The 12744-nt window shown below is 40.4% G+C and overlaps 2 protein-coding genes across 13 annotated transcripts in view; one reads left to right on the forward strand and one right to left on the reverse strand.

The window, feature by feature from the left end:
• Nucleotides 1–1527: 1527 nt before the first annotated feature.
• On the forward strand, nucleotides 1528–4403 carry HIGD1C (HIG1 hypoxia inducible domain family member 1C). 2 transcript variants are annotated; one of them, XM_034793252.1, is made up of 4 exons: nucleotides 1528–1611; nucleotides 1896–1998; nucleotides 3196–3330; nucleotides 3766–4403. In XM_034793252.1, the coding sequence occupies exons 2-4, from the start codon at nucleotides 1905–1907 to the stop codon at nucleotides 3828–3830; spliced, it is 294 nt and encodes a 97-aa protein (XP_034649143.1). In that variant the 5' UTR covers nucleotides 1528–1611; nucleotides 1896–1904; the 3' UTR covers nucleotides 3831–4403. The 2 variants fall into 2 exon arrangements, with proteins under 2 accessions (XP_034649143.1, XP_034649142.1); XM_034793251.1 differs by lacking the exon at nucleotides 1528–1611 and adding an exon at nucleotides 1704–1813.
• A 1567-nt stretch (nucleotides 4404–5970) lies between these two features.
• Nucleotides 5971–12744, reverse strand: part of SLC11A2 (solute carrier family 11 member 2) — a 46016-nt gene continuing 39242 nt past the window's right edge. For 10 of the 11 annotated variants that reach the window (XM_034793240.1, XM_034793238.1, XM_034793246.1 and 7 more), the window contains 2 exons: nucleotides 10364–10396; nucleotides 5971–7890 (listed from right to left, as the gene is read on the reverse strand). In XM_034793240.1, the coding sequence (XP_034649131.1) occupies nucleotides 7813–7890; nucleotides 10364–10396 (111 nt within the window). In that variant the 3' untranslated portion in view covers nucleotides 5971–7812. The remainder of the gene's footprint in view (nucleotides 7891–10363; nucleotides 10397–12744) is intronic. The other variant, XM_034793241.1, reaches the window with a different exon arrangement.

Consider the following 12744-nt stretch of genomic DNA (forward strand, 5'->3'; position numbering starts at 1 on the left):
TGTAGGACCTGAAAGGGCCTCAATAAGTCACCTAGTTCAGGCTCCTGCACTAAGATAGGACTGAGTATTATGTGGACCATCCCTGACAAGTGTTTGTCTAACCTGTTCTTGAAATCCTCTAACCTCCCTAGGTAATTTGTTCTATTGCTTAACTACCCTGACAGTTAGGAAGATTTCCTAATGTTTAACCTAAATCTCCCTTGCTCACTTTAAGCCCATTACTTCTTGTCCTGTCCTAAACGGACAATGAGAACAATTTATCACCCTCCTTTTCATAACAACCTTTTACCTACTTGAAGATTATCATTCCCTCCCTTCCCCCTATCTTCTCTTTTCCAAACCAATCTAATTTTTTCAGTCTTTCCTTATAGGGTGTAATTTTTGTTGCTCTCCTATGGGCTTTTTCCACAGTGTCCGCATCTTTCCCAAACTGTGGTGCTCAGAACTGGACAGAATACAGCAGTTGAGGCCTTATCAGTGTGGAATGGAGTAGAAGAATTACTTCTCCTGTCCTGCTTACAATGCTCCTGCTAATACTACTTAGAATTTTTTTTTTTGCAACAGTATTACATTGTTGACTTCTATTTAGTTTGTGATCCACTATAACCACTCATCCTTTTCTGCCCTACTCCTTCCTAGACAGTCATTTCCCATTTTGTATTTGTGCAACTGATTATTCCTTCCTAACAGTGGTACTGCACAGATATGTTTATTGAATTTCATCCTGTTTCTTTTAGACCATTGATCTAGTTTGTCATGCCCTCCAAAGTGCTTGCAACCTCTCCCACCTTGGTCCACAAACTTTATCAGTGTACTCTCTATCCCATTAGCCATATCATTTATGAAGATATTGAATAGAACTAGACCTAGGACAGATCCCTGTGGTACCCCACTTCATATGCCCTTCCAGCCTGGTATCCATTGATAACTATTCCCTCAGGGTATGTCTACACTACGAAATTAGTTCGAATTTATAGAAGCCGGTTTTATTGAAATCGGTTGTATACAGCCGATTGTGTGTGTCCACACATAAAATGCTCTAGGTGCTCTAGTCGGCGGACCGTGTCCACAGTACAAGGCTAGCGTCGACTTCCGGAGCATTGCACTATGGGTAAGATTTTCCAACCAGTTGTGCCCTCACCCCATAGGTTTGTCAAGGCTATATTTCTCTAGTTTATCAGGTCAAGTGACAGTATCAAAAGCCTTACTAAAGTCAAGATATCACATCTACTCCTTCCCCCATGGCTTGTTACCTGTCAAAGAAGGATATTAAGTTGGTGTGATACAATTTGTTCTTGACAAATCCATGTTGACCGCTTCCTTATTTTCTTCTAGGTGCTTACACATTGATTGTTTATTTGCTGCATTATTTTTCCAGATACGGAATATGAGCTGACTGGTCTTTAAATCCCTAGCTTGTCCTTATTCCCCTTTTTACAGGTAGGTACTATATTTGCCCTTTTCCTCTGCAGGGAAGGGCAATAGGTCTCTAAAACATCCATTTAAAAAAAAAAAAAAAGTAGTATCTCTTTATTCCACAGATACAGCTACAAAGAGGAAGTTTCATTTCCGAGCATGTCTTGCTGAGGTCACCTTTGGAGAGCTGAGCAGGTATAAGTGACAAACTTCACCCAGCCCAATTGTCATGCCAAAATAAAACCCTTAACAGGGAACCAGAGGGCCTCTAAAATGAGATTAAGCAGGCGATGATATTGCATTAAGTGAATGACAGCTAGAAAAAGGGAATCTGCTTACCACCAGGATCAGTTTGCAAGTTAGCTGCTCTGACACCTGGGAGTCTCATAAGTAAGAGGTGCGTTAGTAAATAAAACGCTGGAGAACAGAGAAGGAAAGCATCTCTGGACTTGAATTGTCAGACCTGTTCTCGTTTTCAGAGGTGAGAAATGTCTTCTGATGATCGCTGGTCGGCGGAGGAAGAGGACAGTCAAGTATCTAAACTGACACGGAAAGCTAGAGACTCTCCATTTGTTCCTGTAGGTAAGTTGACTCTTTCTGTGCATACAGAGTGCTATGGACAGGGTTTTATTGTAATAATTCTGCCCTGTTTTTCCTTAGAAATAATCTCTTCGGCTAGTAATGGAGGTTAATGGATTTTTTCCAGAAAACTAAAATGTACACCGGTTAAACGTGGAACAGCAAAATTGATAGCGTGAAAAGGTTTTTCTCGTTCCACTGTCAACTGATGTACACCATTACTCTATCGTCATACTAGGATGGCCAGAGTAGAGTATAGATCTGTTGCAAAAGTGGCTGTTACTTTAGCAGTAGTCTGATGGAAGCCTGTTATAACCTTCATTTAAAAGGTGTCTTTACTGTAATTGTGCAACTTCCTATAGTACCTTCTACATGGGGGTTCTTCCCTCAGAAACAGAGCTTTACCGGTTTCCATATTCACACACCATTGAATCAGACCTTCCTTTAAAAACCAATATATTAAGTGAGATGAGTCACATCCAGAATACTAGGTTTTCAGGAACTGTGCAGACCTGGAAAGGCACGGAGAAGCCTGGCCAAGTTTCATCCATCAAACTTCATTAGGCTTCCCTAACATTTAGCAGCAACAGCAGGACTGTCAGAACAGAAGCTCTTCTAAACCTTAAAGTGATTTGTATGTACCAGACTAAATGAACACAGGCTAATCTGTATACACTGTTGTCAATTTAGCAGGTTGCAAGGACACGGCTTGCTTTTTTGCAGCATGTGTGTGTGGGGGGGTTGTAATTGAAAGATAAAAGAATAATTTAGTTATTCAATTTATATACCAAATAACAAAAGTAATTGAAAGCGATTTACAGGCCCTGACAACTTCAAAAGCAAAAAAGGCAGAGATAAAATTAAACCCTCTAGTTGATGCTTCCTTCCCTACTTCAGGGAGAAAAAAAGTCAGATAATATGAGAGTGGATATGGCTACACTAGATGGTTTTGGGAACAAAACCACCATTTTCTGGTACAGAAAGTTGGATGCTTTGTTCAAACAGCATGTCTAATTTAGCATTTGGTAAACACGACTTTTTTAGGTCAGAAGGGGCAGATTCTGCAAACCCTTAATATGCTGATTCTTCACCCTATGCACTGTTTGTATTTAGAGTAATTTATCTGACATTCTTTAAGCCAAAGTTACATTTTCTGGTTCTACACATGTATTGAACTTCACCCTCCTTCTGAATGCATAGGGATGGCAGGCTTTGTTGCTGTCGTGGGCTATGGTCTCTACAAGCTGAAACACAGAGGAGATCAGAAAATGTCAGTCCATCTCATTCACATGAGAGTTGCAGCACAAGGCTTTGTCGTAGGAGCAATAACAATAGGTAAGATACTGATTTGTGCAGAAACCTTTTAAATATACCTTTTCAGTAGCTGAGCCCTTTCCTGGGGGGCGGATGGGGCAGTCTTCTGCCCGCATAGTAGTGGCCTACTCAGAGGCTGCTTGACTTACCTCTACTTTCAGCAAGTACTCTCCCATTTCAAAGCTACCAGCTATATCTTCTGTAAATCACTATAGTTCATGATTCATGATATAACAATTCAAATTGGGATTTATTGGACCATTTAATGTCCAGCTGTTACCTCCTTGCACCACTTATTTTTTAGGATATTTAGAGAAGACATTTTTACTGCTAAATAATTTTACCTGTGCTAGTTTGCGGACGTTAAATTAAATGAAAAGAAGCAAAACTGTTTGCATGAACTCTCTTTCATATGAAAACCACCAATAGATAACAGTATCTGCTCTCTTTTGTTAGGTGTTCTCTTCTCTATGTATAAGGATTACGTTAAACCTCAGTTCAAGAATGGGGCCAAAAAGTGAACCAACTTCATAGGAGCAAGCAGGAGAGGAAAGCATATGTTCAGTATTAATTATTTAGCATTTCTATATGTAAACACTGTAAGAATTTTAAGTAATAATCACCAGGACTTCTGTTAGCTCTGCCATTGAATGGCTGCTCTATGCTAAAGCCAACTGTTGGGATCAATACCTAAACTCACAATATCCATGTCTATGATGCTAGAGGCAATAGACTCAGCATGACTGACAGCACAGTCAGTACCAATGTTTCAGCAATCCCTGCCAGCTAGAGTAGTGTGCAAGGAGGAGAGTTGTTATCTGGGGCAGAGGCAGCCATCTACCTACATCAAGCTCAGAATGCCGCAGTGCATCCTAGTTAGGAAAGAGGGCTACAATATGGAAAGAGCATTGCAAGATTGTTCTTTGGGGTTGGCAGTAGACAGTTAACAGAAGTCCTGAGTAGTCCAATGTCTTGTACCATTGCTGGTTGTTTAAATGGTTCGTGCTAATATATTATATTAGCTGTTTATTGATGCTATTTTATTTATTAAATCTTTATATATAGGGGAACCCACTTGGTTACAATAAAATACTCATGTTTCAACTTGCTGAAGCCAATAGTTATAGCTACAATAACTAGATTTCGAACAGGTGCTCACTATGAAATACTGGGTCACTGCTCTTTGGCCTGTTGCATATTTCACGTCATTGCTATCGAGACCATCACCTGCCGGACATATCTGGTTTAACAAAGATGCTCTCTAAACCACAGCAGTGATTAACGTGATGCAAGTAATGAGATTACAACAAGAGCCTCTTCCTTCCAACTAAAGCAACAGTGTTTGCAAACAAAAGCTCTGGCAGCTATTTAAGAACTCCCCAGAGATAACACACATGTTAGAGGGACTCCTGGTTCAGGTACTGTACAGGGTGAGACTTGCCTGCCACCAAAAGATGCAACAAATTACAGTTAGCACCAACTGGGGTAGAGACCAAGGCTAGAGGCAGCCTGCCTCTAAAGGTAATCAGCTGAGGGGGGGAAACTATTCCTCAGCCGTAAACCCAGATCCTTAGTGTCCCTTGTATGTAGCTACAGCAGCAAGCAGAAGCCCACTAGGCCACTTGCTAGATGCCTAATCCACATTGGTCAAGGTAACATTGTAATGAGATTTACTAAAAACAAAAGCAAGTACCACCTGCAACAGACTTAGGCTATGTCTACACTACAGACCGTACAGCGGCATAGCTGTATCGCTTGTAAGGTCTCCTGTGTAGCTGCGCTTTGCCAGCAGGAGAGAGCTCTTCTGCGGGCATAATTAAACCACCTACAATGAGCGGCATTAGCTATGTTGGCAGGAGAGCCTCCTCTCATAGCGCTGTCCACATCAGCACTTTTGCCGGTGAAACTGATGTCGGTCAGCGGTGTGTGGTTTTCCTTCTTCACACTCCTGACCAACAAAAGTGGTAGTCAAGTATCAGAGGGGTAGCCGTGTTAGTCTTAAAGGTGCCACAGGACCCTCTGTTGCTTTTTACAGATTCAGACTAACAGAAGTATTGGAGCATAAGCTTTCGTGGGTGAATGCCCACTTCATCAGACGCAAGGGAAACCGCGGCCAGCACATCCCTCGCCCGCGCCGCTTCTCGCCGCCCCCATTGGCCCGGGACGGCGAACCGCGGGCCAGTGGGGGCCGCGATCGATCAAACCTGCCACGTCAGCAGGTAAATAAACTGGCCCGGCCCGCCAGGGGAGCTGCGTGCCAAACATTGCCAACCCCTGGTGTAAACAAAGCTTTAGTGTGAGAAAAAGAATATCTGAGTATGACTCTTTTTGCAAAAACATTTACAGCACGTATTTATACTTTTCCACATTAACTGGTGGAAACTTGGACACCATTGCCCATGCTACACTTCAATCCAAACTTTAGGGTCTCACTACAGTTTGGAGCCAGAGAATATCCTCTGGTGTACTGCATTCAGTACTCACACTGATAGCGTTTTATTTCCCTCGCATGTAATAGCTACGAGTTTTTGCAGTTGTTCACACTGTACAGTCTGTTCTTGTACAGAAAACAGCCAGTGAAAGTTATTAACTTTCTGGGTCATCTGACCTGAAGAATATCAGCATTATTTCTTAAGCAAATGAAGCCTAAACAGAAAAAGCTAAAGCGAATTTGACACATTTATTTGACAGTCTAGACTTCCATCATGTTCATCACAAGTCAAAGTGTAATCAATATCTTTAATAAACGAGTGCCAAATACACAGGGATAGAAATGCTTCATTGGTAAGAGATTTAATTAAAAAACAGAAGTAAGATGCCTCAGAACTGAGCCCACATAGACATATATAAAAATATAATTCAGGGTATCTTCCATTTGAAGGCAGTTCTTGCCTCAGGGTTCTTAGCACAACTGCAAAAGATTTATTCTTTTAAAAAAAACAAAACAAAACACACTTGCCCACCCAGAATATCATGGCCTCAAGCTTTGAGTTTGGAACCATCCAATTCTCAGAAATTATCCTAATCATTCAAGACTTCTTGAAATGGCATGAAAATGCAAAGCTCATGTTCAATTCCATTTGTGTAAAGCTAGTCCCAGGAAAAGTTAACCCCATTCTGTGGGGGTTGGTTGGCTTAAGACAAGAGGCCACATTTCACCTATAGATGGAAGCTGCTGTGTAACTGCACATGGATTTATTCCGTTACATTTATGGCTGGAAGAACTACATGAAGAAATTTTGAAGTTCCCTCTTCAGGACTTAGTAGTTAACAGGCACTTTTCATGGTGAGCACTCTTAATAGAGCGGTGTCCACTCCTATAACTGTATAGACAGATACTTAAATCAAGGATTCTATAGATCCCGACCTCTGATGTCAGGAGTAAAACCTAAACTTGCATTGCCTCTACAAATTGTTTGTATTTTGAAATTGAGAATTAAGCATTTCAACGCACTGTCGGTCAAATAAAAACTGGGATGTGATGACAAAGAAAACAAAGTTAGACTGAATGCACAAAGATACAGCTCTTTGTGTCCTCCCATTCCAGTTACACTGTAGTTACCATTTCCTACGCAGCAGTCAGCAATGTAGTTGTGGGGGGCAAGGCAAGTACCTGAAATAAAATCCTAGAGCGGCTCAGTATTGGAGAACTGGCCAGATGCTTAGAAGAGGTGGGCAGGGAAGTGAGGATTGCCACACTCTTGGAGTAGGAGACCTCTTCAGATAGCCACAGTGGAGGCTAGGGAGGTTTGAGATGATAGGACTCATTGCTATAGTAACTGAGCACCTAAGTACCTGGACAGATAGGGAGGGCGATTTTAGACAGAAGAGAGCAGAAATGGAAGAGCATGCCCAGAACATCATCTGCATTTGACAGACGCCTTGTACGCTTCTTCCTTAGGCTCCAATGGATTTGCACTTCAGAATCTGCCCATCCTTTTGAGTTAATTATTTCTCATTGTGTAGTCTCCTTAGTGTACTTCATAAATGAGATCATTCAAAATCAAATGTAAAATCTTAACATCACTCATTTGGACAATCTTCCAAAAACTGGAAAACATGTTAGTGTCCCATCATTTAACTGACCTAAGAAACACCAAGCAGAATAAGTTTAGATCTAAATCAATAAGATATTCAAATATCTATAATTTACTACCCAAATAATTTACAATTAAAAAAAGGATTAAAGAAAATATTTTGAGTACCTAAAGATAAGACAAACCCATAGGGTATGTGATACTATGAACTGGTTTGACTCTGGCTCTTCATTGGTCCTGTGAGAACCTTCATGGCTGATGTCAAGTGCAACGTCTGTTGATTCCATCTGACACTCCTCTGCAGATGTCAGTTTTATCCTGTGTTCCTTCTCGGAGGAAATCTTTCTGTCATTCATGATGCTTGACCATACCTGTTTCTGAACTAACCATAAGTAAGGAAAATCCTTTTCTGCAGCACAAAGGGGCTTCAAAATTGCTTTTGTTCTTGCTACTGCAGTTCAGGGAATCATCTAGTCACAATTGAGTCTGCATCGACATTGTTCAGAAGGAAGAGTTCAGGGTGAGTAGTAAGTCCCAGCTGATACTAGAGAAGGCAAAGAAGAAAATTAGGGAAACCACTTTGAAACAGAAGCCAAAGACTGTGAAATCAAGGGTGATTAGGTTAAAGTCACTAAACAGAGGGTTTTATGCTTTGGCTTTCTTCAGCCTAAAACTTTGTTAAAAAGTCATGGATCAATGCTTCAAATCCTGAAGTAACACAGAAACATCTTATTTTGTTCAGACAATGAGTTTCATAGGACTTGTACAACCCAGAAGTGCAAGCAGCCTGGAGTCCATGTAGAGAATAATCCTCCAGGGCAGGTAGTAATTGAGACAACTGCATGCCACAGGCACAGAGGCATGACCAAGACCAAGTTCTTTTCCAGCAGTTAAGTGCTAGTCTCTCTGAACTGCTACATACGCTGCAGTTTTATTTCACTAAGGGCTTGCCTACACCCTGATTTAGTGCACAGCAAGCCAGGGTGTTTGAAACAGCAGTACGACAAAGCACACTGGAATTTTTAGTGCGTGGAAGCAGTTAGTGCCATGTAGACAAGCCCTTAGGAACTGGTACTGCCAGAAGGCCAAGTAGCTCCAAGCCACACAGTACAGTAGAACCTCAGAGTTACGAACACCAGAGTTATGAACTGACCGGTCAACCACACCCCTCATTTGGAACCGGAAGTACACAATCAAGCAGTAGCAGAGACAAAAAAAAGCAAATACAGTACAGCAGTGGTCCAAAACCTTTTCCATGTGGCGGGCGCTGGACCGAGGATTGTGGCTGCCGGACAAGCAGCCGCCGAGAAGTGGCAACGTCAAGAAGCATCGCCACCGAAATGCAGCGTCATCAAGAGGCGTCGCCGCCGAATTGCCGCCGACTTCTTGATGTTGCCGCTTCTCGGTGGCATTTTGGCGGCTGCTTGTCCGGCGGCCAGTAAGCGGGCACACATAAATGCCCCGGCGGGAGCCATGGCACACGGGCACTGTGTTGGGGACTCCTGCAGTACAGTACTGTGTTAAATGTAAACTACTAAAAAAAGGGCAAAGTTAAAAAAAAATATTTGACAAAATAAGGGAACTGTTTGAGATTGTTTAAGTTAAATTAAGATGGTTAAAAGCAGCATTTTTCTTCTTCATAGTAAAGTTTCAAAGCTTTATTAAGGCAATATTCAGCTGTAAGCTTTTGAAAGAACCATAACATTTAGTTCAGACTTACAAAAATGTCAGCGTTACGAACAACCTCCATTCCCGAGGTGTTCGTAACTCTGAGGTTCTACTGTAGCTCATAAGGCCTTCTAAACCATAATCTGATCGGTAAGAATCGTACTTAACTAGATAACGGATTCTTTGGTCCTGCCACTTTCATTATACAAAATAAAATAAAATCCAAGTTTTGTGAGGCTGTTAGATGTTAAAACCAAAGCATTAAATCAATGTTTATTCTTTAATCAGCAGCAGTAAATCGGATTTATGTTATCAATATGATAACTACTGTACCACAATTAAGTGATTTATTAAAGTTATTTTGATTAATCTGAAGGAGTGTCATTGAAAGATTGAAGCAACATGCAGCTGATTAAAAAACAAAGGTGATTCAGCCGCTAGAACAGACAGGAGACAGATTTTTCCGTCTTTCCATGCTGATTATCACTTATTACAGTAGATCGTGTACATTAATTACCTACTAGATTATTAGCAGTAGGGTCACAGAGTGTGATCCAACAGGAAAACCCAATCTCCACTTATCAGAACACGGGATTCACCCTTTTCAAGTAGTGTGAATTCGTTACAGAAAGTTTAGTTAAGCTAACAGTGGATGTTGTTTCAGTGCAACAGGTTCTCTCTGCCAGGGTGCACTCTCAATTAGCCAATGATAATAACCAGTTATTTATCTTATATCTGGACAGGCTTCAGTCACTAGTGGCCAGCCAAAGAATATGCTGCTATGCTCTAGGACCCAAGAGTTACATCTTTATAAAATCCTGTTTTGTATCCAGTTTATGTCTCAGCTGCAGTAGTTTGAGGACTCTCTTTAAAAGGGATATGTGTCTGATTTACAAGTTAGCTTACGAGAGCAATGGCTGTCCATAAGTTTTTATTTAATGGACACAATACTTCACATCGATACATATTACAAAAACATGCAAGGGACACAGATGCAATATCCCATTACTGTTTCTGTTGGGGGGAATTAAGGACGGTATCTTTCTCCATTATAATTTCCTGTTACATCAACATGCAAGTTTGATTGATTCCACATATATAGAAGATAAAGTTATTCTCCTCTGTGAAGATTAAGTTCATGCTTAATTATTCAAAATTTGTTTAAAAATTCAGTTGTTAGAAATCAAAAGGCAAGACAAGAGTTTTCAATGGACTGAAACTTACCAAAAGTGTTTCTTACACGGTAGAAACAAAGAAACTAAATAGGTATTAATTTAATTAAAGGCCTGTACCGAACTTACAAAATTCAGTGTTTCCTCTAAGAGAAATAAATAATATGCATTACTTACAGCTTCCAGTTCACTTAAAGCAGGTAGGGAAAGCTTGTAAGAAAAAACGGGAAAGAAAGTTCCCATATCAAATAGTAACACAAAGATCAATTTCTGAACAGAAGCAAAGGTTCAGGTTTGTTTAAAAAAAAAAGAATGGCGTGTGCAATGCCTGCTTCTATCAGAATTCCCTCCCAACTCCCAAATAGATTTTAAGGCCAGAAGGGACCATTATATCACCATGCCTGAACTCCTGAATAAGATCATTCCTATTCCAACTTAGCAGAGTTTATCCCCTATTAAGGTTGTTCCTGGCCAAAACATGTTGGCATTTGATTAAATGGTCTTAATGTAGAATGGTAAGTTTGTCTTCCAAATAGAGCCACCCCAAGACACCTATAAAAATGGTCAACTGAACCCTAGCAAGAATTATATTCAGGTAGTCAGGTTGCACAAGCTAATAGCATATCAATCCTTTGCTATTGCTGGGAGCAGAAGCACTCAATGCTGCCCTGAAGGGAGCGGAGAATATCAAGGCAAGATAGCTTCTTGGTTGAATGTCTTACACGAACAAGGACTGTCGTGACAATTTCTGGCAACAGCAGTTAGTGAGACGTTACTATGCACAGCATGGAGAGAGTTAGTATAGAAAATTTTTCACTTTTACTAAGGTTTGCATGCAATCTAGTGGACAGGGCCAATAACTCTACAGCATCTCAATCATTTGGGCAGCAATACGAGTTTCTTTTAAAGCAACAGACTGGGTGTCGCAATTAAAAAAAAGGACCCAAGAAACCAAGTTGAAAAAGTGTCTATTCTTTTAATTGAAAATGTAGTGCATACAAATTGATTCATGCTCAATTAAAAAAAAAAATTAAGTTTCACAATGAATAGAATAGAAGCTAAATTATACCAGGCTAAGAGGACTTTATACAGACGTACCTGCATATAGCAGTGATTTTGATATACAGTTCGCATCATATCCAACAGTGACAGTCATATATGTTCACAGTGGTCATGCATTTTTGACACTTTTACAAACCAGAAATTTTTAAAAAATGCATGAAAGTCTAAGGCATAAAAATTAAACTACAGGAACTTATAAGTGAATGAAGGCAGCTAGATTCAACCCTAACAGCAGTTCTAGATCATAAACGTGCCTTTGGTTAGACAGTCTATAGAATTTTACTGCCCAAGGAAGACCGATTAACACACAAGTCAGCAGAATTAGTACAAGACTACAAACCCTGGCAGTAAGTAGGATGCATACTCAGGATTTCTAGCTGGAATTTTGAACTAAAACGCTAAGTGAAGTCATTTTTTTCTTTATATCAAGCATTAATACTTAAGTCAAGTATGTTTTGTCAGTTATCTTGACTAAGAGCCAACTTTGTAGGCTTAGTCAAAACGATCATTAAAAAAGATTAGCAGCTTTAATTTTTGCCATCCCAAATTCATCGTGTCTCTTGCTCATAGTTACAGCCTTCCTAACCAAATTTATGAAACCAACTCATTTATGCACTTGGGAGTTATATTCTTTCCTGTATGTCTGCACTTATCATCATAACAGGAGCCGCACATGTAGGTGTTCTTTACTACTATTGGAAACCGTGAGGTTTATACTTTAATCTAGCAATTTGAGACTATGGGCTGGACTCTCCATTGTCCAACACCTTGTGTAGTCTAGGGCAAAGCAGTTGTAAACTTTTACTGTTCTGATTCAGTAGCATTTTAACCTCAGTGCAAAGTGGATATAATGGACTATGGCAAGTCGCAGGGCAATGGGAGAATCTGGCTGTATGCCTTTGCTTTGGCAAGACAGCAATTGTAACATTCAGTATCTATTTCTGACTGCTACAACGGATAAGAATATGGAAGTGGTCAAGCCTGAACTAAACTCAATGTTCTCACACCACCCAGTGAGAACCACATGCCATTTCCATACAGGAAAATATTTAAAGGTATTCTCCACACTTACTCTGGACATATCTTTTACCTCCCATCGACATGATGGATGTCCCTTACAGTCTGAAGTTTGTCCAAACAAGAGGCATTACTATAAAAAGAAAAAGCTACCATTCCCTTGTGAAATCTGTCTCTCCAACCCTCCGAAAGCCATGGATAACCCCCTTTATCTGCACAGAAGAATCACCTCTTGTGATGAACATGATAAACACTAAGACAATGAATTACCTGAGAAAACCTGGTCTCCAATTAGAACTACAGAAACTAAGCTTGAAAACATACCTACATTAGCCATTCTCAATAAAATATTCCCACTTAAAAAAAAAATAGGACTAATTTTAGTGATCAGGAGAGTGGAGGACTAATAGCATGGGTTAAGTCAGGCAAAGGAAGGGGAGATGCTGTGCAACCCACACAGATCTTTCAGGGGACCCCAA

The sequence above is a fragment of the Trachemys scripta genome, chromosome 16 (assembly GCF_013100865.1).
Source record: "Trachemys scripta elegans isolate TJP31775 chromosome 16, CAS_Tse_1.0, whole genome shotgun sequence".
NCBI lineage: Eukaryota > Metazoa > Chordata > Testudines > Emydidae > Trachemys > Trachemys scripta.